Below are 22800 nucleotides of genomic sequence, written 5' to 3' on the forward strand. Positions count from 1 at the left end.
TTCTGATGTTGGAACCGCGTCATCTCCTAACCGTACTCCCTTCGCGCTGTAGCACTGGGAAGCGTGGAGTCTCCTAGGCTTGGGCTTCTCTTACTGCTGAGCCCTTTCTGACTTGGAGTTTGGAGGTGTCTTCAAGCCCTCCTGCTGTCTCACTGCGGAATAGTGTCTGGATCGGAGAGGGAGACATCTCGTAAGTCTGGCTCGTTGATCTGCTGCCTGTCCCTGCCCTGGGGAGTGAATCTCTCGGGTGCCTGCCACATTGGTCTGCTGCACTGCATCTGGACCTTGGCGTTTTTGCTTTGCTGTGTGTTTGCTTCCATGATGTTGCAGTGATTCTCTTTGCTCCCTGGGAGGTGGGGGTTATCTTTTAGGTTAGCCTACAGTTTCCATCTAGTAATCAGCTCAGCGTGTGTTAAATATATGCCTGGATTCCTCCATGCTGACGCTTAGGCTAGTGTCTGCAGTGGGTACAGAATAGGCCTGGACAATGAACTCTGCTCGGTTCGCAGTGTTTGCAGCACTCCGCGGAGCTCGCTGAGTGGAGAAAACTCAACTCTGAATAGTGCAGCAGAGTTTTTTCCCCACTCAAGCTCGCAAACTGTAAGTTGGAGAGCCCGAGCCGCTGCTCGGGTAGAATTTCTACCCGAGCGACAGGAAGATCAGTGCAAACGGCAGTTTGCACCGCACTCTGCCACTTGCGGAACTCCACTGAGTTGTTTTGTCACTTCGCGGAGTTCAGCGTAGGGAAACTCCGCAAACAACGCCCAGGTCTGGTATAGAAGGCAGGTCAGAACACAGCATGAGCCCTTCATTGAAAGAGAGTATCATCGCCAAACCCATCCTCGCCTCCTACATCCCAACTTAATAAATAAGAACTGGCAAAGTCAATAGGTATTGTCTTTTAGCTTTGCCCAACCTTTAAGCAGGTATTCAACAGCATCAATAGAAATGAAAGATCTGCATCTGTAAAACATAACAATAAGACCCGCTGCATGATGATGCATGTTTGTGCAAGAGTCACAAAACATGCACAATTACATGTCATGATGCTAGAACAGCCCCAGCGTGATAAAGTATGCGCATGCATGTGTCATGACCAGGAGGTCATTTTTTTTGTCTTTTAATTTTCCATTCCAACACGGTGGATGCACATGTTGGAACAGTTCATTGAAAAAATACTTGAATAAAAGGTGTGTGAAAGCGCATTTAGGGCTAGAAGTGGCCTGGTAGCAAATGTTAGCTGTCAGTCCCTCCTAAAAGGTATGTAAAAAAATTAAATAAACGTTCGCGTCCTGAGTATGGAACACCAATGTTTACTGCTTTATGTGCGCGAACTCAGGAGTTCATCATATCTACCGCACTCACAGATTAGATCAGGACCCTGACATTCCCGATATCAGCCAATAATACGTGTGGTTTTTGGCTCGTCCTATAGCAGAGGCAACGTACTTCATGAAGACATTCCTGAGGGGCATGGCCAACGACCGCATAGAATTTCTATTGGAACTTTTGGAGATATTTCACAATAAGAGCCCTTAAGAGGTCATACATGTGACAAAACACATGTTGGCTATACCATATGATGCTGGATGTACCAAAGTGATTTTCTGGGAGGAACTTGACAATAAATAAGCTAAGATCTAACACTTGTTGAATGTGACTTATTAACTAAAATTGCAAAGAACATATAACTTATATGGAGTGCAGCGACAATTTTTGTAGTCCGTACAAAGAATAATGTTCACTGCGCAAATGTAATTTAGGTTATTGCCTGGTAGGTGACGAACCTATCGAACTAGAGTAAACAATTGTGGCCTGACTTGGGTTTCGACATGGTCAAACGGGTGCGGTTTATTATATATACAGAACCACTTCCTTGTTTAGCTCAGAGGAGCACTCAGCCGACTGAGCTCTACACCAAGACGGGCAGCCTGATGACACTTGCCCGCAGGTAATGGGGAAGTTACACCACCCAGCAGGGATTTGGCAGATCACCCGCTCTAGGCCAAACTAGGTTATAGAGTGCTAGGTCAGAGTACACTATTCACAGTATTCATTGATTCACCGCTTTAGCACATTGCTGGAATTGTTAATCTATTCCACTATTCTCATAATGCTAATTATGCTGCTCAATGTCACTCTTTTGATTATTGCAGCGTTTGTATTTTATACAAGAATCACAAGGCTTCAATAAATATTGATACGCAAACAAATGATGTACGGAATGCTGAAGGAATCAAACATTCACCCTCAGTCAAAAGATCTGGGTTAAATCCATTGTTCTTCTGGTCACTACTCTACCCCAGTTCAGACATGGCCACATGCAAATCAGGCTGGCCCTGTGCCTCATGGGAACAGTCCAGCCCGAACCGCCAAACCAGGTCCTCCCTTAACCAGAAACAAGCATCATGGGACCGGTTTCGGGGTAACACCCATCATCAGCCAGGCTACCTTGAATCCAGTGGCAAAGAGAGCAAGGGACCCACGTTTTGGCATACCCATCCCACTTAGGGTGAAAAGTGATACGCAGACAAATGATGGACGGAATGTTGAATAAATCATGCATTCACCTCCAGTCAAAAGATCTGGGTTAAATATTGAAAAGCCTGGCTGAGTACTTCCTGCATACATCTTTGGTTATGTAGAAGAGTGCAAACGAAAGGGTTCTAGATCTGTTACCACGATTTCCTTGGAGATCAGGGTTGTCATGTTCTGGTTTCACACACATTTGTTACCCTGTCAGGGTAGGGGTGCAGATGGTGCACTGTGAATTATCACGGATATAGGCCAACATATCTTGAGGGTGTGCATAGACAGTCTGTCTGGCAAAATCCTGACATTCATGTTGCAGAACAAACACACAGTTTTACCAAGCGGTACAAGCAGTAGAACAACAGGAAGGTGACCGGTCCTTGGCTTGTTGGTCGAAGTGAATGTTATAGGCGGCCTGGATACAATACTTAGAAACTCCTGGAAAGACAAGTTTTGGCAAAATCAAAGAAGGGATGAGAAGCAATGGATGAGCTGGAGGGAGGGAGGGCAACATAGAGAACAGGAAGGGCAGGACAATCAGCAGCACACGGGGGAAGAGGAGACATAAAAAAGCAGACAGTCCTAGAGAGTGCTGAAAGCAAAATAAAATAGTTGTTTCCCGAAACGAAGCAGCGGAAGGACACAATCATCCAATAAACAGGATGGTACAGAAACTATGCTCCAGAGGAGAGAGAATCACAAGAAGGGGAATGAGAGCCATCAAACAAACAGCAAACAAATGAGATTGACAAGAAAGCAAACCATGTTAAGTTATGGGCTGCCCAAACCAAGTTGTTATAAACAATAGGTCTTCGACAACAAAGAGCTAAAAGCTGCTTTTAGACCAGACCTCAAAAGAAAATCACAGCAGAGGAGATCATCACATCCTACCTTTCCAGAATCTGGTGCGATATCCAAAGCGTAAATCCAGCGTGCGTGGGCGTTGACTTCTGCGTGAACTGTCCCGGTGGCAGCATCGTAGACGCGGATCTGGCCACTGCCATACGCCGCCGCAATCACTCCATTCCACATCTTCACTGACGCACAGGTACCCCTAAAAAAGAAAACACATCTGTGAGGAGCCCCCACACCTCTGTAAAGATCACCTTCTGTGCTACTCCGATGCGAGCTGTGTGGGATCCAGTGTGGTGACCGGGGATCCACTCCTGCAGCGGTCACGGATCTACTACCATGAAACATACCAAATCCTCCAACCTCCAGCTCTCCGCGGCGAAGACATGCCCACCACCGTCTAGTACCTACACGAAGCTGAAACACACACAATCCGCTGCAGGAAGGAAAGGGCAGGGACTTGCCGGACATGACCTTCCCAGAGGAAAGTTTGTACCCGGAGGAGAAAGTGACATGGCAGGGAAGAAGGGGTTCAGAGGCGGCTGAAACTGGACAGAAGTTCCAAGTTCTGGCTCACCAGGGATTAGTTCAGTGCTTCCACTGGAATCTCAAGTCACTGGATGTTATGGTGTGAGGGTTCTAATGAAGGTAGTCACTGCTTGCCTGGGCAACTCATTGCCCGCCTATTTCTTTTCCATTAAATTGTCAGTATCCAAGAAAACACTTCTACACATATCTTTCCCCGGCTACGAGAGGCTCTTGGCATACAAGCAACCTTGAAGCCTGTCCATTATTGGCTAACTTTGGGCGGAATGGAGGTGGCTCAGGGGGATTGCTTTTACTCTCACACAGGTGTATCATAGCCATAGTTGGTGGTGGTCTGTGACGTGGAACATGCCGCCTCCTTGTTTGCATATACTGTCCTGCAGATTTTCAATACGCAGTCCTCCGATCCTGGCTGCTCACTTCCACAACACACACATGTAGACCTTGAATCTCTCTTGTCCAGGTGTTTGGTGCAAGCCTCCGGCATCTCAATAGCGCTTCCATGAGCGCCAATGACGGATCTTTAGGGTCTGACACCCCTCACTTGAGCCTTGTGCTGTGCACAGAGTGTAGGTTACTTTCACACTTCATTAATGTACCTACATGGCTCATTCAGACCTGCTGAGGACATTGTTTTTTGCCAGACTGTATTTGAATGAAATGACTCCTTGGGGTCTCTGAGCCAACCAAAATCACGAGTTAGAATACAATGGGCTACCAAGACAGTGTACGATAACTACAAGAGTACACTGCTATACTACATGTATGTGTCCGTCTGTCTGTCCCTCTCTAGCACCAATACCACCCTCCTCCCTACCTATGAGGAACGTTATCAATTCACAGACCACCTATAGTCTGGAATGTGACCGGTGAGAGATGCTAGCTTATCTACAATTGCCCTTCTTACTATTAGCTGTTCTTTCATCTTATAAAAACATAAACTACACGCCTGAATACTTTGACACTACTGTGCCCTCCTTCCATCTGACCTCATGCTTAGGTCATGCTCCAAGATGTTGTCAAGAGTGTGCAATTGGCCAAAGTTCAGCCACGCTATTGAGGCTCCCACCAGATTGGCAACCTAAGCATCTGTTGGCTCGAAAAACTAGAAACGAAACTAAAAGCATCTGACAGACTGGTGCAGAAAGGCCCCCTGCTGGTCTACCACATCCGCAGAGAGGCACACCTAGCACCCCCAGTACAAGACACTGATGCCAAGCGTCAGTCGCCGGCACAGAGATGAGTCAAAGAAATAGCAAAAACAGTGAAAGCTTCCTGGGGTCAACTACTTGATGAAAGACTAAGACGGGGAGTCAAAAGAGAGGCCTTGAGGAAAGGACCCGGCCCTTGGACGAGGAGCCTCACCCGTATGCGGAGATCTTGTTCAGTAATTTGAAATCTTCTCCCGACTTCCAGACGCACAGAACCCCGGAGTCGTCAGCAGTGACCAGGTCCGCTTCGCAATCCTGGAACAAGGATTGTAAGGGGTTAGTGACAGATGTCAGAGAAAAAACCCTCAGCGCCGTGTCTTAGTGACTCACTACATACAATAACTTAGGGTTTCCTGGAGTCATGTGGCCTAGAAAGCAACCTAAACATTCTTTCAACGCTGCATCTATGAAGAGCTTCACTGCTGTACATTTTGTGAAAAGAAACCAGGGTGGCCTCTTAGCTGGAAGGAAGCCATGCAAACTCAGGGGTATTTTGAAAAAGCCACTATCTTATGTCGAGGGAAAGATGTCTTCTTGAAGCACATCTAGAAGATGTTTACTTACTTAAGGGCCCAACATTTAACAATGATGTCTGTCATATAATATGCAGCCGTGGCTAGAAAGGTACCTCTTTCATTTCATTCTGTCAGCCTTGAAGGAGAGAGACCGACATATCTGAGGTAGGAAACATGGGTGGTGCTGGGGAGGGCCACCCTCTCCCACAAATAAGCAACCGTAAGAGGACTAGTCGACCTCTGCAGAAAGCGTTGCGGCTATGCAGCAACCTGATTAGCTATATTTTATGTAACACACGATCCGTCTGAGCTAGACACAACATTTGTGGGGTAAAAGCAGCAGATCCCGAAGACCAACCCACCCAACCATATGCGGAACATTCACCCCCCTTGAACACCCTTAACTACTGGAACCCAATCTCCACTGAGGACACCATCCGCCTGATGAACTCCATCCACTCAGGATCCCCCACAGACCCATGCCCTCACCACATCTTCAACAAAGCAGACTCCATCATAGCACCGCACCTCCGAGACGTCATCAACTGCTCCTTCAACTCCGCCACCTTCCCGGAAAGCTGGAAACACGCTGAACTCACCGCCCTTCTGAAAAAACCCACAGCGGACCCCACCGAACTCAAAAATTACCGTCCAATATCACTCCTTCCTTTCCCGGCCAAAGTCATCGAGAAAGCTGTCAACAACCAGCTTGCCGCTTTCCTCGAAGCCAACAAATCCCTCGACTCCTCACAATCTGGCTTCCGAGCAAAACACAGCACTGAGACCGCCCTCATCGCAGCAACAGACGACATTCGAACTCTACTGGACAATGGAGACACAGTCGCCCTCATCCTCCTCGACCTCTCTGCTGCCTTCGACACAGTCTGCCACAGCACCCTCTTACAACGCCTCAGAAACATCGGAATACAAGGAAAAGCACTTGAATGGATCACCTCGTTCCTCACCGAAAGAACCCAGAGAGTCCGCCTTCCACCATTCAAGCCCGAGGCCACTGAAGTCATCTGTGGCGTACCACAAGGATCCTCACTCAGTCCCACCCTCTTCAACGTATACATGAGCCCCCTCACACGCCAACACAACCTCAACATCATCTCTTACGCGGATGACACTCAACTGATCCTATCTCTCACCAATGACCCCAGCACCGCCAAAACTAACCTACACGAAGGAATGAAAGAAGTTGCCGAATGGATGAAACAGAGCCGTCTGAAACTGAACTCAGATAAAACAGAAGTCCTCATCTTAGGCACATCCCCCTCTGCATGGGACGACTCTTGGTGGCCGGAAGCCCTTGGAAAAGCACCCATCCCGACAGACCACGCACGGAACCTAGGCGTTATCCTGGATTCTTCACTTTCAATGAACAGACAAGTCAGCGCCGTATCCTCATCCTGCTTCAACATTCTTCGCATGCTCAAAAAAACATTTCGCTGGATCCCCACAGAAACCAGAAAAACAGTCACCCATGCTCTGGTCACGAGCCGACTGGACTAGGGAAACACCCTCTACGCAGGTACTACCGCTAAACTCCAGAAGAAACTCCAACGAATCCAAAACGCCTCAGCCAGAATCATATTAGACATCCCGCGTAACGAACACATCTCTGGTCACCTGAAAGACCTCCACTGGCTACCCGTCAACAAGAGGATCACGTTCCGACTGCTAACCCATGCACACAAATCACTCTACGACATCGGACCAGAATGCCTCAACTCACGACTGTCCTTCTACACCCCCTCCCGCCAACTACGTTCTTCCAGCCAAGCCCTCGCCACTGTACCTCGCATCAACAAGACAACCATGGGAGGCAGATCCTTCTCATACCTGGCTGCTAAAATATGGAACTCACTCCCCACTTACCTTCGCCTTACCCAGAACCACCTAGCATTCAGAAAGCAACTTAAAACGTGGATATTTGACAAGTAATCCTCTTCCCCTCCCTAAGCGCCTTGAGACCCTCTGGGTATGTAGTGCGCTATATAAATTCTTTGACTTGACTTGACTTGACTTGATTATGGAGTTAGTAGATTGTATGGGGAGGCCCAATAAGACCCAAAGCCACCCCATGGTATACACCTGCCCTCAAGACCATGAAATTAGCTTGTCGTAAACACGAGAGAGCCTGGAGACAGGACTACTCCCAACTCAGGAAGGCTGAATATAGAGCTGCCATCAAGCTCTACAAACAGGAGATAAAGGTGGCACAAGCTTCTTTTTACAGTGGCAAAATTAATGCAGCCGCTAATGCCCCAAGGGAAATCTTTAAAATTGTCAAATCCCTCGTCACACCCCCGGCCGAGTGTCCCTCTGCTGAAGGCGCCCAAAATCGCTGTAACGATTTGGCTGCTTTCTTTTCACAAAAAATCCAGACCATTTATTCCTCCTTTAGGGACGCTAATAATGACACGGAACCCCTCGTACCTACAACCTCCGACTCTTGTACGCTTGATACAATTCCAGTCTTGGACACTCCTGCCTTGGATAGACTCACCCCTAAAATTACCTCTGGCTCCCCCAATGATCCAGCACCCCCTCAGACCCTCATTAAGGTCATGGACGTGATTCGCCCGGTCATATTGGACGTTCTCAACACATCCATCACCTTCAAATCCGTACCTCCTTCATGGAAGTGCGCGATGGTGAGGGCTCTGTTGAAGAAGCCCAATCTCGACCAGAACAACTTGCCGAATTACCGTCCTATTTCCTTACTCCCTTGGCTGAGCAAACTGCTTGAGAGGCACGTAAATAACACCTTGATGAACTATTTGGAGTCAAATAGCTTTCTGCGTGCCTCTCAGACAGGGTTCCGTCCTCTGCATGGGACTGAAACCGCTCTCTTAGCGGTAACGGAAGAGGCAAGGGCCGTGTTGGACCGGGGTGGAAAAGTCGCCATCATCCTATTAGATCTCAGCGCCGCGTTCGACACGGTTAACCATGTCACGCTATTACAACGACTGGCGGACATGGGCGCGGCCCTGGAATGGCTGACATCCTTCCTGACTGACCGTTTCTTCCAGGTCTTTGAGGGTGAGACGGTGTCTCCCAATCACCCACTCAGGTGTGGGGTCCCTCAGGGCTCCTCCCTGAGCCCCACCCTGTTTAATGCCTACATGGAACCCCTAGACAGGATAGTCCATCCCTTCGGTGTGCGTATCGTCACCTACGCGGACGATACCCAACTGGTGGTCTCCTTAGACCACCCTGAGGGATCGTCCCACACCCTAGGCCCCTGTCTGGAGGCTGTTGCCAGATGGATGCACTCTTCCTGCTTAAAACTTAACGGGGAGAAGACAGATGTCATCCTATTGGGTAATCCTTCTCCCTCTGTCCTTGCATCCATCTGGCCACCATGTCTGGGCTCGCCCCCTGTCCCCAAGTCCCAAATAAAAAGCCTCGGGATCTGGTTTGATAAAGCTTTGGACTTCTCGGTCCAAGCCACAAAGACCGCCGCCACTTGCTTTGGGCTTATGAGGATGTTGCGCAAGGTGCTCCCTCTGCTCCCATTTCAGGCAAGGAGGATCCTGGTCCAGACCCTTATACTCTCCCGCCTGGATTACGGGAATGTCCTCTACATGGGAGCTCCGACCTTTGCCACCCAGAAGCTCCAAGTCACACAAAACAGTGCGGCCCGCCTACTCTATAACCTTCCTCGCTGGCAGTCAGCGAGGAACGCCCTAAGGGAGCTTCATTGGCTCCCTATAGTGGCAAGAGTACAATTTAAGGCTATGTGTATTTTACACAAAGCCTTTCATCGCACAGGTCCCGCAATCCTACATCCCTTGGCTACTCCCTACGTCCCGTCCCGTTCCCTCCGTTCCTGTACCCTCCAGCTGACCACCTCCATCAGAGTCAGGAAAGCCCGCTGGGGAGGCCGCTCTTTTTCCCATAATGCGGCTAAACTCTGGAACACCCTCCCTTTATCCCTGCGAGGAAACAGTAACCATCTGTCCTTCAGGAAAGCCCTGAAAACACACTTGTATACCAAATCCTGCTGATCTGCCCTGAGCCAGCGCAAAGCAAATTCAGTCACAAACGCTACGAGGCCTCCGGGTAGTTAGCGCTATACAAGTACAATTTTCAATTTTCATTTCATTCATATTTATGCAAAAATTGCCACAAAATTGCATAACTCTAGTGGCCCTGGGTATATGTAACAAAATCTAAAAGACTATGTGACAACTTGGTGAGAATTCTGGAGGTAAAAAAAACAGATGTGGTACACGGGAGACAGCTCCTGCTCTCCCTACTAGGCGCTGCTGCACTGCACACAATGATTCCAGTAACGTACACCTATACATGCTACAAAACACCCCTTATGAGGGTTCCAGATATCAACTTTTAGAGGGGGGACAGTGTGACAAAATGACTGTTGTGGGGTAGCGCTGCCCCCGTGGTCGCGTTATTGTCCCTGACCAGAAGACCACGCGAGGGTGAAGTTGCCCTTCCAGACCTGAGACTGTATTACTGGTCAGCTCAGCGGCTGGTGGGGTTTTGCCTCACAGAAGGAACCCACAGCTCCGGCTGACAGCGAGCGATGGAGCCAACGGGGCCCTCAACGGGTCTGAAGGTGGGAATAAACCAGGGTCACAGCCCCCCACCCTGAGAGCAACACTGACCGAAATATGGCAGAAGGCAAGTTAGGGGATGTGCGGGGAGGCTTCAGGAAGGGAAACCTCCTGAGCACCTCCAAGGTACAGGATGTGTGGGGGGGCTTCAGAAAGGGAGACCTCCTGAGCACCCCAAGGTATAGGATGTGTGGGGGGGCTTCAGAAAGGGAGACCTCCTGAGCACCTCCAAGGTATAGGATGTGCGGGGAGGCTTCAGGAAGGGAAACCTCCTGAGCACCTCCAAGGTATAGGATGTGTGGGGAGGCTTCAGGAAGGGAGACCTCCTGAGCACCTCCAAGATATAGGATGTGCGGGGAGGCTTCAGGAAGGGAGACCTCCTGAGCACCTCCAAGGTATAGGATGTGTGGGGAGGCTTCAGGAAGGGAGACCTCCTGAGCACCTCCAAGGTATAGGATGTGTGGGGAGGCTTCAGGAAGTGAGACCTCCTGAGCACCTCCAAGGTATAGGATGTGCGGGGAGGCTTCAGGAAGGGAGACCTCCTGAACACCGCCAAGATATAGGATGTGTGGGGAGGCTTCAGGAAGTGAGACCTCCTGAGCACCTCCAAGGTATAGGATGTGTGGGGAGACTTCAGCGAGGGAGACCTCCTGAGCACCTCCAAGGTATAGGATGTGCGGGGAGGCTTCAGGAAGGGAGACCTCCTGAGCACCTCCGAGGTATAGGATGTGCGGGGAGGCTTCAGGAAGTGAGACCTCCTGAGCACCTCCAAGGTATAGGATGTGTGGGGAGACTTCAGCGAGGGAGACCTCCTGAGCACCTCCAAGGTATAGGATGTGCGGGGAGGCTTCAGGAAGGGAGACCTCCTGAGCACCTCCGAGGTATAGGATGTGCGGGGAGGCTTCAGGAAGTGAGACCTCCTGAGCACCTCCAAGTTATACGATGTGTGGGGAGGCTTCAGGGAGGGAGACCTCCTGAGCACCTCCAAGGTACAGGATGTGTGGGGAGGCTTCACCGAGGGAGACCTCCTGGGCACCTCCAAGGTATAGGAAGTGTGGGGAGGCTTCAGGAAGGGAGACCTCCTGAGCACCTCCAAGGAATAGGATGTGTGGGGAGGCTTCAGGAAGGGAGACCCGCTGAGCACCTCCAAGGTATAGGATGTGTGGGGAGGCTTCAGGAAGGAAGACCTCCTGAGCACCTCCAAGGTATTAGATGTGTGGGGAGGCTTCAGGAAGGGAGACCTCCTGAGCACCTCCAAGGTATAGGATATGTGGGGAGGCTTCAGCGAGGGAGACCTCCGGAGCACCTCCAAGGTATAGGATGTGTGGGGAGGCTTCAGCGAGGGAGACCTCCTGAGCACCTCCAAGGTAGAGGATGTGTAGGGAGGCTTCAGGAAGTGAGACCTCCTGGGCACCTCCAAGGTATAGGATGTGCGGGGAGACTTCAGCGAGGGAGACCTCCTGAGCACCTCCAAGGTATAGGATGTGTAGGGAGGCTTCAGGAAGTGAGACCTCCTGGGCACCTCCAAGGTATAGGATGTGCGGGGAGACTTCAGCGAGGGAGACCTCCTGAGCACCTCCAAGGTATAGGATCTGTGGGGAGGCTTCACGAAGTGAGACCTCCTGAGCACCTCCAAGGTATAGGATGTGTGGGGAGGCTTCAGGAAGGGAGACCTCCTGAGCACCTCCAAGGTATAGGATGTGTGGGGAGGCTTCAGGAAGGGAGACCTCCTGAGCACCTCCAAGGTATAGGATGTGTGGGGAGGCTCCAGGAAGGGAGACCTCCTGAGCACCTCCAAGGTATAGGATGTGCGGGGAGGCTTCAGGAAGGGAGACCTCCTGAGCACCTCCGAGGTATAGGATGTGCGGGGAGGCTTCAGGAAGGGAGACCTCCTGAGCACCTCCAAGGTATAGGATCTGTGGGGAGGCTTCACGAAGTGAGACCTCCTGAGCACCTCCAAGGTATAGGATGTGTGGGGAGGCTTCAGGAAGGGAGACCTCCTGAGCACCTCCAAGGTATAGGATGTGTGGGGAGGCTTCAGGAAGGGAGACCTCCTGAGCACCTCCAAGGTATAGGATGTGTGGGGAGGCTCCAGGAAGGGAGACCTCCTGAGCACCTCCAAGGTATAGGATGTGCGGGGAGGCTTCAGGAAGGGAGACCTCCTGAGCACCTCCGAGGTATAGGATGTGCGGGGAGGCTTCAGGAAGGGAAACCTCCGGAGCACCTCCAAGGTATAGGATGTGTGGGGAGGCTTCAGCGAGGGAGACCTCCTGAGCACCTCCAAGGTATAGGATGTGTAGGGAGGCTTCAGGAAGTGAGACCTCCTGGGCACCTCCAAGGTATAGGATGTGCGGGGAGACTTCAGCGAGGGAGACCTCCTGAGCACCTCCAAGGTATAGGATGTGTAGGGAGGCTTCAGGAAGTGAGACCTCCTGGGCACCTCCAAGGTATAGGATGTGCGGGGAGACTTCAGCGAGGGAGACCTCCTGAGCACCTCCAAGGTATAGGATCTGTGGGGAGGCTTCACGAAGTGAGACCTCCTGAGCACCTCCAAGGTATAGGATGTGTGGGGAGGCTTCAGGAAGGGAGACCTCCTGAGCACCTCCAAGGTATAGGATGTGTGGGGAGGCTTCAGGAAGGGAGACCTCCTGAGCACCTCCAAGGTATAGGATGTGTGGGGAGGCTCCAGGAAGGGAGACCTCCTGAGCACCTCCAAGGTATAGGATGTGCGGGGAGGCTTCAGGAAGGGAGACCTCCTGAGCACCTCCGAGGTATAGGATGTGCGGGGAGGCTTCAGGAAGGGAAACCTCCTGAGCACCTCCAAGGTACAGGATGTGTGGGGGGGCTTCAGGAAGGGAAACCTCCAAGGTATAGGATGTGTGGGGAGGCTTCAGGAAGGGAGACCTCCTGAGCACCTCCAAGGTATTGGATGTGTGGGGAGGCTTCAGGAAGGGAGACCTCCTGAGCACCTCCAAGGTATAGGATGTGTGGGGAGGCTTCAGCGAGGGAGACCTCCTGAGCACCTCCAAGATATAGGATGTGTGGGGAGGCTTCAGGAAGTGAGACCTCCTGAGCACCTCCAAGGTATAGGATGTGTGGGGAGACTTCAGCGAGGGAGACCTCCTGAGCACCTCCAAGGTATAGGATGTGCGGGGAGGCTTCAGGAAGGGAGACCTCCTGAGCACCTCCGAGGTATAGGATGTGCGGGGAGGCTTCAGGAAGTGAGACCTCCTGAGCACCTCCAAGTTATACGATGTGTGGGGAGGCTTCAGGGAGGGAGACCTCCTGAGCACCTCCAAGGTACAGGATGTGTGGGGAGGCTTCACCGAGGGAGACCTCCTGGGCACCTCCAAGGTATAGGAAGTGTGGGGAGGCTTCAGGAAGGGAGACCTCCTGAGCACCTCCAAGGAATAGGATGTGTGGGGAGGCTTCAGGAAGGGAGACCCGCTGAGCACCTCCAAGGTATAGGATGTGTGGGGAGGCTTCAGGAAGGAAGACCTCCTGAGCACCTCCAAGGTATTAGATGTGTGGGGAGGCTTCAGGAAGGGAGACCTCCTGAGCACCTCCAAGGTATAGGATATGTGGGGAGGCTTCAGCGAGGGAGACCTCCGGAGCACCTCCAAGGTATAGGATGTGTGGGGAGGCTTCAGCGAGGGAGACCTCCTGAGCACCTCCAAGGTATAGGATGTGTAGGGAGGCTTCAGGAAGTGAGACCTCCTGGGCACCTCCAAGGTATAGGATGTGCGGGGAGACTTCAGCGAGGGAGACCTCCTGAGCACCTCCAAGGTAGAGGACGTGCGGGGAGGCTTCAGGAAGGGAGACCTCCTGAGCACCTCCAAGGTATAGGATGTGTGGGGAGGCTTCAGGAAGGGAGACCTCCTGGGCACCTCCAAGGTATAGGATGTGTGGGGAGGCTCCAGGAAGGGAGACCTCCTGAGCACCTCCAAGGTATAGGATGTGCGGGGAGGCTTCAGGAAGGGAGACCTCCTGAGCACCTCCGAGGTATAGGATGTGCGGGGAGGCTTCAGGAAGGGAAACCTCCTGAGCACCTCCAAGGTACAGGATGTGTGGGGGGGCTTCAGGAAGGGAAACCTCCAAGGTATAGGATGTGTGGGGAGGCTTCAGGAAGGGAGACCTCCTGAGCACCTCCAAGGTATTGGATGTGTGGGGAGGCTTCAGGAAGGGAGACCTCCTGAGCACCTCCAAGGTACAGGATGTGTGGGGAGGCTTCAGGAAGGGAGACCTCCTGAGCACGTCCAAGGTATAGGATGTGTGGGGAGGCTTCAGCAAGTGAGACCTCCTGAGCACCTCCAAGGTATAGGATGTGTGGGGAGGCTTCAGGGAGGGAGACCTCCTGAGCACCTCCAAGGTACAGGATGTGTGGGGAGGCTTCAGCGAGGGAGACCTCCTGGGCACCTCCAAGATATAGGATGTGTGGGGAGGCTTCAGGAAGGGAGACCTCCTGAGCACCCCCAAGGTATAGGATGTGTGGGGAGACTTCAGGAAGTGAGACCTCCTGAGCACCTCCAAGGTATAGGATGTGTGGGGAGGCTTCAGGAAGGGAGACCTCCTGAGCACCTCCAAGGTATAGGATTTGTGGGGAGGCTTCAGGAAGGGAGACCTCCGGAGCACCTCCAAGGTATAGGATGTGTGGGGAGACTTCAGGAAGTGAGACCTCCTGAGCACCTCCAAGGTATAGGATGTGTGGGGAGGCTTCAGGGAGGGAGACCTCCTGAGCACCTCCAAGGTACAGGATGTGTGGGGAGGCTTCAGCGAGGGAGACCTCCTAGGCACCTCCAAGGTATAGGATGTGTGGGGAGGCTTCAGGAAGGGAGACCTCCTGAGCACCTCCAAGGTATAGGATGTGTGGGGAGGTTTCAGGAAGGGAGACCTCCTGAGCACCTCCAAGGAATAGGATGTGTGGGGAGGCTTCAGGGAGGGAGACCTCCTGAGCACCTCCAAGGTACAGGATGTGTGGGGAGGCTTCAGGGAGGGAGACCTCCTGGGCACCTCCAAGGTATAGGATGTGTGGGGAGGCTTCAGGAAGGGAGACCTCCTGAGCACCTCCAAGGTATAGGATGTGTGGGGAGGCTTCAGGAAGGGAAACCTCCTGAGCACCTCCAAGGTATAGGATGTGTGGGGAGGCTTCAGGGAGGGAGACCTCCTGAGCACCTCCAAGGTACAGGATGTGTGGGGAGGCTTCAGCGAGGGAGACCTCCTAGGCACCTCCAAGGTATAGGATGTGTGGGGAGGCTTCAGGAAGGGAGACCTCCTGAGCACCTCCAAGGTATAGGATGTGTGGGGAGGTTTCAGGAAGGGAGACCTTCTGAGCACCTCCAAGGAATAGGATGTGTGGGGAGGCTTCAGGGAGGGAGACCTCCTGAGCACCTCCAAGGTACAGGATGTGTGGGGAGGCTTCAGGGAGGGAGACCTCCTGGGCACCTCCAAGGTATAGGATGTGTGGGGAGGCTTCAGGAAGGGAGACCTCCTGAGCACCTCCAAGGTACAGGATGTGTGGGGGGGCTTCAGAAAGGGAGACCTCCTGAGCACCCCCAAGGTATAGGATGTGCGGGGAGGCTTCAGGAAGTGAGACCTCCTGAGCACCTCCAAGGTATAGGATGTGTGGGGAGGCTTCAGCGAGGGAGACCTCCTGAGCACCTCCAAGGTATAGGATGTGTGGGAGGCTTCAGGAAGGGAGACCTCCTGAGCACCTCCAAGGTATAGGATGTGTGGGGAGGCTTCAGCGAGGGAGACCTCCTGAGCACTTCCAAGGTATAGGATGTGTGGGGAGGCTTCAGGAAGGGAGACCTCCTGAGCACCTCCAAGGTATAGGATGTGTGGGGAGGCTTCAGCGAGGGAGACCTCCTGAGCACCTCCAAGGTATAGGATGTGCGGGGAGGCTTTATGAAGGGAGACCTCCTGAGCACGTCCAAGGTATAGGATGTGTGGGGAGGCTTCAGCGAGGGAGACCTCCTGAGCACCTCCAAGGTATAGGATGTGCGGGGAGGCTTTATGAAGGGAGACCTCCTGAGCACGTCCAAGGTATAGGATGTGTGGGGAGGCTTCAGCGAGGGAGACCTCCTGAGCACCTCCAAGGTATAGGATGTGTGGGGAGGCTTCAGGAAGGGAGACCTCCTGAGCACCTCCAAGGTATAGGATGTGTGGGGAGGCTTCAGGAAGGGAGACTTCCTGGGCACCTCCAAGGTATAGGATGTGTGGGGAGGCTTCAGGAAGGGAGACCTCCTGAGCACCTCCAAGGTATAGGACATGCGGGGAGGCTTCAGGAAGTGAGACCTCCGGAGCACCTCCAAGGTATAGGATTCGTGGGGAGGCTTCAGGAAGGGAGACCTCCTGAGCACCTCCAAGGTATAGGATGTGTGGGGAGGCTTCAGGAAGGGAGACCTCCTGGGCACCTCCAAAGTATAGGATGTGTGGGGAGGCTTCAGGAAGTGAGACCTCCTGAGCACCTCCAAGGTATAGGATGTGTGGGGAGGCTTCAGGAAGGGAGACCTCCTGGGCACCTCCAAGGTATAGGATGTGTGGGGAGGCTTCAGGAAGTGAGACCTCCTGAGCACCTCCAAGGCATAGGATGTGTGGGGAGGCTTCAGGAAGGGAGACCTCCTGAGCACCTCCAAGGTATAGGATGTGCGGGGAGGCTTCAGGAAGTGAGACCTCCTGAGCACCTCCAAGGTATAGGATGTGTGGGGAGGCTTCAGGAAGGGAGACCTCCTGGGCACCTCCAAGGTATAGGATGTGTGGGGAGGCTTCAGGAAGTGAGACCTCCTGAGCACCTCCAAGGTATAGGATGTGCGGGGAGGCTTCAGGAAGTGAGACCTCCTGAGCACCTCCAAGGTATAGGATGTGTGGGGAGGCTTCAGGAAGGGAGACCTCCTGAGCACCTCCAAGGTATAGGATTTGTGGGGAGGCTTCAGCGAGGGAGACCTCCGGAGCACCTCCAAGGTACAGGATGTGTGGGGAGGCTTCAGCGAGGGAGACCTCCTGAGCACCTCCAAGGTATAGGATGTGTGGGGAGGCTTCAGGAAGTGAGACCTTTTGGGCACCTCCAAGGTATAGGATGTGCGGGGAGACTTCAGCGAAGGAGACCTCCTGAGCACCTCCAAGGTATAGGATGTGTGGGGAGGCTTCAGCGAGGGAGACCTCCTGGGCACCTCCAAGGTATAGGATGTGTGGGGAGGCTTCAGGAAGGGAAACCTCCTGAGCACCTCCAAGGTATAGGATGTGTGGGGAGGCTTCAGGAAGGGAGACCTCCTGGGCACCTCCAAGGTATAGGATGTGTGGGGAGGCTTCAGGAAGGGAGACCTCCTGAGCACCTCCAAGGTATAGGATGTGTGGGGAGGCTTCAGGAAGGGAGACCTCCTGAGCACCTCCAAGGTATAGGATTTGTGGGGAGGCTTCAGCGAGGGAGACCTCGGGAGCACCTCCAAGGTATAGGATGTGTGGGGAGGCTTCAGGAAGGGAGACCTCCTGAGCACCTCCAAGGTATAGGATGTGTGGGGAGGCTTCAGCAAGTGAGACCTCCTCGGCAACTCCAAATTAGGGGAAGTTCGGGGAGGGTTCAGGAAGTGAGACCTCCTGGGCACCTCCAAGTTAGGGGATGTGCGGGGAGGCTTTAGAAAGTGAGACCTCCTCGGCACCTCCAAGTTAGGGGACGTGCTGGGAGGCTTCAGCAAGTGAGACCTCCTCTGCACCTCCAAGATAGGGGACGTGCGGGGAGTCCCGGGACTCTCGGCAACGAAGAGCTACAAAGCCAGTTTGAATTAGCGGACAGTCAGAGACAGAAATACCTTTCGGTTAAACATGTACTAACAGACACACTTCAAGAGGTAACACCAATGGAAAACAGGGTGGTGTAAGCCCCCCTTCATAAGCTAGATATTACGCTCATATGCAGGACACTCATAAATAACTGCCTGGGGCCGCATGACACCCTCAAAATCAAATGGGAGCAAATGATTGGGATATTGGTGGAAGAAGCTGGGGAGATCAATCAATAAAAATGCTTTAAAAAGTGGTCTGAAATGTAGCGTTCCCTCGTCAGGTAAATTAAGAGGTGCGTCCACCTACCTTCATGTCGCAGACCTCAGAGGCGATGTCGGTGATGGGGTCCCGGTGCTCCGCCAGCACCTCGGCCAGGGTGATGTTGGTCCCCTTGTTGGGGATGTCAAAGACGAGCACCAGGCCCGAAGAGGTCCCTGCAAACCAAGGAGATGTAAGCGCTCAGCACCCAGCTTTAACATCCATCAGAGGCTTTCCAGAGGGACCATCCTGGCGGCCCAGGGTTCAACTATCCAGGCTCTTGCAGCCTCATATCTCTGGCAGCATGACATGGCCTCCCTTAGGCTCACTCCAGGGTCCCTCCACAGTCCAATTCCTATATTAACTCATTTACTAATGCACTAGTTTTAAAATATGAATTCCTTTCTAATTGAACTGTTCTTGAAGGTACAGCATTAGTTCAATGGACTTCTCATTTTTGAAACGTATGACGAGACTCCCGATTGATTAGTGACACCTGGAAAAATTAATAATCACCAAATGCTAAAGGTTTGTGTGCATAAAAGAGAATTCGGAAAAGCATCTGAAAATATTAATTGGTGATAAATAGCATTCCAGTACCTGTGGGTAAGGCCCCCGCTTCACACATTACTAGATACTATAACAATAGGATGTTAAATACCTTCCTCATACTGCCCTATAACAAGCCACATCGTCACACCACTGAGGCCCTTTGTACATGCTTCTAGTCAAGGAGAAAGGAGAAAGACAATCAGTTCATAGTGTTATGGAAACGCGCCAGAACGAGAGCTGCAAGCTGGAAGAGGCAAGTCAAGAATGTCGCAGGGAGCGGTCCAAAATCAGCAACATTCAAGGATACGCCCAAAAAACATGAAAAGACCCAGTCATGCACTGCGAGAGATCGCTGGCACTCTGCAGCAAACTAAAAGGCAGAAATGTCACTTCCACCTCTGTGAGGTTTACGTGTCCATCAAGGGAAGAACCCACATATTCCAGGAGTCATCTGATCTTGAGACAGGATCTCAGAGACACAAATGGCCATGTGAATCTACTGTCCCACCTAGTGAAGGAGGCCGGTCTCATTCATAATACTCAATACTATAGTTCTTAGCAAATGCAAGTTGTTTAGCACTTTTATGTGAACCTCTCTCTTCTGAGATACTGCAGAATGCTCTAATCCAAGCACTAGAGACATTAGTTGGCTAATGTCCTACAGTAATCTTCAGGTAAAGCTGATTTTGATTAATGGTATGTGCGGCACGCAGACAGTTATCAGAAGGAATACGCTACTTAACTTGTAATCATCTGTTCGCTGCACATGTGACTGTAGATTCACCTTCTGCATCCTCCTGCCACATAGTGTTGGGCCTGGGCATTCGCAACTGTGTTTTCTTCAAAGAAGTATTTTGAGTCACGAGGTATAATGACTCCTCTTACTTAGCGTTGCCCATGGGCACCGGCCAATGTTAGATTGTTTTTCGCATAGGAGAGAAGTGTGAAGATGTAACATTAGAAAGGAAAGTGTGCTTACCAGGCACAAAGTTATGCATACAGACTTTAAGTTTTTTTTAAAAGTACTTTGCAACAGCCAAAGTCTTCCGGGGAGGCAGGTGGGCATATCTGAATCTACAATACTACATGCTAAGAACAGATGCTTACAGGGTAAGTAACATATTCAGTTCATTGCATGTGTGGCTGTAGATACGCATGCTTAACAGAGGCGGTAAAGCAGCTCTCTCCTAACTGGTGGTTAGCTGGAGGATGTCACAGACGACTGAAGCAGAGTTCTTAGTACAGCTTAGCCACATCTTGTGTGTTGGTGTGCTAAGACATCCTCACAGTAGTGCCAAGTAAACGTGTGGAGAGGACCACGTAGTTGCCTTACAAATGTCAGCTATCAGTATGTTTCAAAGGAAAGCCATAGTGACTCCTTTTCTGTGAGTGGAATGAGTTCTGTTTGGGTCAGGCAAATGTTTTTTAGCTATAATCAAGCAGGTTTGAATAACATTTGGAAATCCATCTGCCTATTCCCAGGCCCCTTGTTTAGTTTGACGAAAGCAAGAAAAAGTTGCTGAGTTTTGCAAAATGGCCTGGTCCTATTGATGTAATATGTGACCGCATGCTTGACATCAGGGGTGTGAAAGGCCCTCGCTGCCAGAGACTCCGGCTGTGGGAAGAAGACCGGGAGCTCAATGGTTTGATTGACAAGGAAGGGAGAAACCACCTTAGGAAGGAACTTGAAAGAAAGACTTACAGGGCGAGGGCTTGCAATTTGCTAACACAATTTAAAGATGTTTGGCGACCAGGAAAACAGCCTTCCTGTAAAGGAATTGTAATGGGCATAAATGTAGGGGTTGAATAGGAGGCCGATGAGACTGGTAACGACGCTGAGGCTCCAGACCGGGACAGAGTTTACTCAGAATAGAAAATTGTTTGAGTCCTTCCATGAAAGCCTTGACTACAGGGATTTTGAATAAAGAAGAGTGTTCCCTCTTCTGCATGTGGCTGCAATAGAGGCTGCGTGGAGGCTTGTGGACTGTAGGCTAGTTTTGATTTCTGTAAGTGCAGAAGGTAGCAGATAATATCCTGAACTTCAAGTTGAAGCGGGTCTATGTGCTTAGGAATGCAGCAAACCTTTCCCACTTGGCAGGGTAGCAGGCCTGCGCAGTGAGCCTGACGGCCTCTTTGAGGATAGACGTACACTCTTGAGGGAGGTAAGATAGCAGAACTCTCGGACCTCAGGAAACAGATCGCTAGATTAGGTTGCCTGGGGTTGGGGAGCCCAGCTGTGTTCTGGTTCTGCATGAGAAGGTGCAGCCTGTTGGGGAGCTCTTCATGGAGATTGACTCCGCAAGGGCATCTCTGAGACTGGGAGGGATTGGGACCCGAAGCTACCCCTTATCCTATTCGCAATACGGACGCATGAGCAGAAATCAACAGGATATTCCCCGTTTGAGTTACTGTTCAGGAGAAAACCTCGAACACTGCTTGACATGGCAGCAGAACAATGGGGGAGGATGAGGAGGGACAACCAATACCCAAATATGCAACCGATTTAAAATCCGCTGTATTCAGGATCTGGGGGTTAGCGCATGAGCACATGGAAAAAGCCCAAGCCACCCAAAAGCTATATTATGATAGAAATAGCCAGTTAAGAGAATTTGGTCCCAGAGAGAAGGTCCTTCTCCTACTCCCAACAACAGAGAATAAACTGTTGTCCAAATGGCAGGGTTCCTATGTCATTGAAAAAATAATAACCCCAGTTACATACAGTGTTCTACAGCCCCTGAGGGCCGGGGGCAAACAGAATTACCATGTTAACCTTCTAAAAAAAATGGGAAGAGCACGCTTTGCACAATAACACAGGACACCCCGCTCTTATAGTGAGTACCGAAAGACCCCTTGAAATATCCACAGCAGGCTTACCAGAAGCCCTAGACGAGCGAGCACCTGTTGGAAACATAATGTCCCCCAACCAGCAGGCCCAATTATCTTCCATGCTAGATAACTTCCCTGGTCTCTTCTCTTCCATCCCTGGGTTGACCTCCCTGGTTCAACATGACATCTCCCTCGATAAAACGATCGTAAAACAGAAGCCATATCGCATTCCAGAAGCAAGGAGGGAGGCAGAGAAAGAGGTGACAGCCATGTTGCAGGCAAACATCATAGAACCCTCCACAAGTAATTGGTGTTCACCCATAGTGATAGTACCGAAACCAGACAGGAGACTGCGTTTCTGTATTGACTTTCGTCAGGTGAATAGTGTCACTAAATTAGACTCCTATCAGATGCCTCGCATCAATGAATTAATCGAGAAACTAGGGAATGCCAGGTATATGACAACCCTCGACCTTACCAAGGGTTATTGGCAACTCCCACTGACCCCTCAAGCCAAAGAGAAAACCGCCTTCTCAACCCCCTCTGGGCTCTATCAATTCCGGGTATTTTTATTTTCATTTATTTATTTTCAAAGTTTTATATAGCGCGAACAAGATCTTTGCAGATATCAGAGCGCTTTACAGAAAGAAGGGGTAAGGGAAACAAGAGGGTGATTGAGCAGACTTTTTGTTACAATAATGGTAATAAGTAGTACGTGAATAACAAAATAAGATCGCAGTCAGATAAAAGCATAATACATGTAGATAATCAAATAAACAGCTAATAGAGAGTCGGTGTAAAGTCTTAGGTAGGTACTCCCTTTTGGCCTCCATGGGGCACCAGCAACGTTTCAGTGCTTAATGGATCACTTGCTGATGCCTCACACGGATTATGCGGCCGCCTACCTAGACAACATAGTCGTTTTTAGCCCAACCTGGACAAACCATTTAAAACACTTAACTGCTGTATTTTCAGCCATCCAGGAGGCTGGTCTGAAAATAAACCCAAAAAAATCCTTGCTGGTCACAGATACCATACAATATCTTGGGTACACGATACAAGGGGTTCTGATAAAATCACAGCTGAACAAAATCAAAGCAATCAAGTCCCTTCTTAACCCCAAAACTAAACGCAACATACGCT

General features: G+C 51.2%; 1 protein-coding gene across 2 annotated transcripts in view; it reads right to left on the reverse strand.

Annotated features, from left to right (window-relative positions):
- Positions 1–22800, reverse strand: part of WDR54 (WD repeat domain 54) — a 135698-nt gene that overhangs the window by 35100 nt on the left and 77798 nt on the right. For both annotated transcript variants that reach the window (XM_086964381.1, XM_086964382.1), the window contains 3 exons: positions 18328–18455; positions 5296–5396; positions 3424–3586 (listed from right to left, as the gene is read on the reverse strand). In XM_086964381.1, coding sequence (XP_086820507.1) covers positions 3424–3586; positions 5296–5396; positions 18328–18455 — 392 coding nt within the window. The remainder of the gene's footprint in view (positions 1–3423; positions 3587–5295; positions 5397–18327; positions 18456–22800) is intronic.

Source organism: Lissotriton vulgaris, chromosome 3_2, assembly GCF_964263255.1.
Source record: "Lissotriton vulgaris chromosome 3_2, aLisVul1.2, whole genome shotgun sequence".
Lineage (NCBI taxonomy): Eukaryota > Metazoa > Chordata > Amphibia > Caudata > Salamandridae > Lissotriton > Lissotriton vulgaris.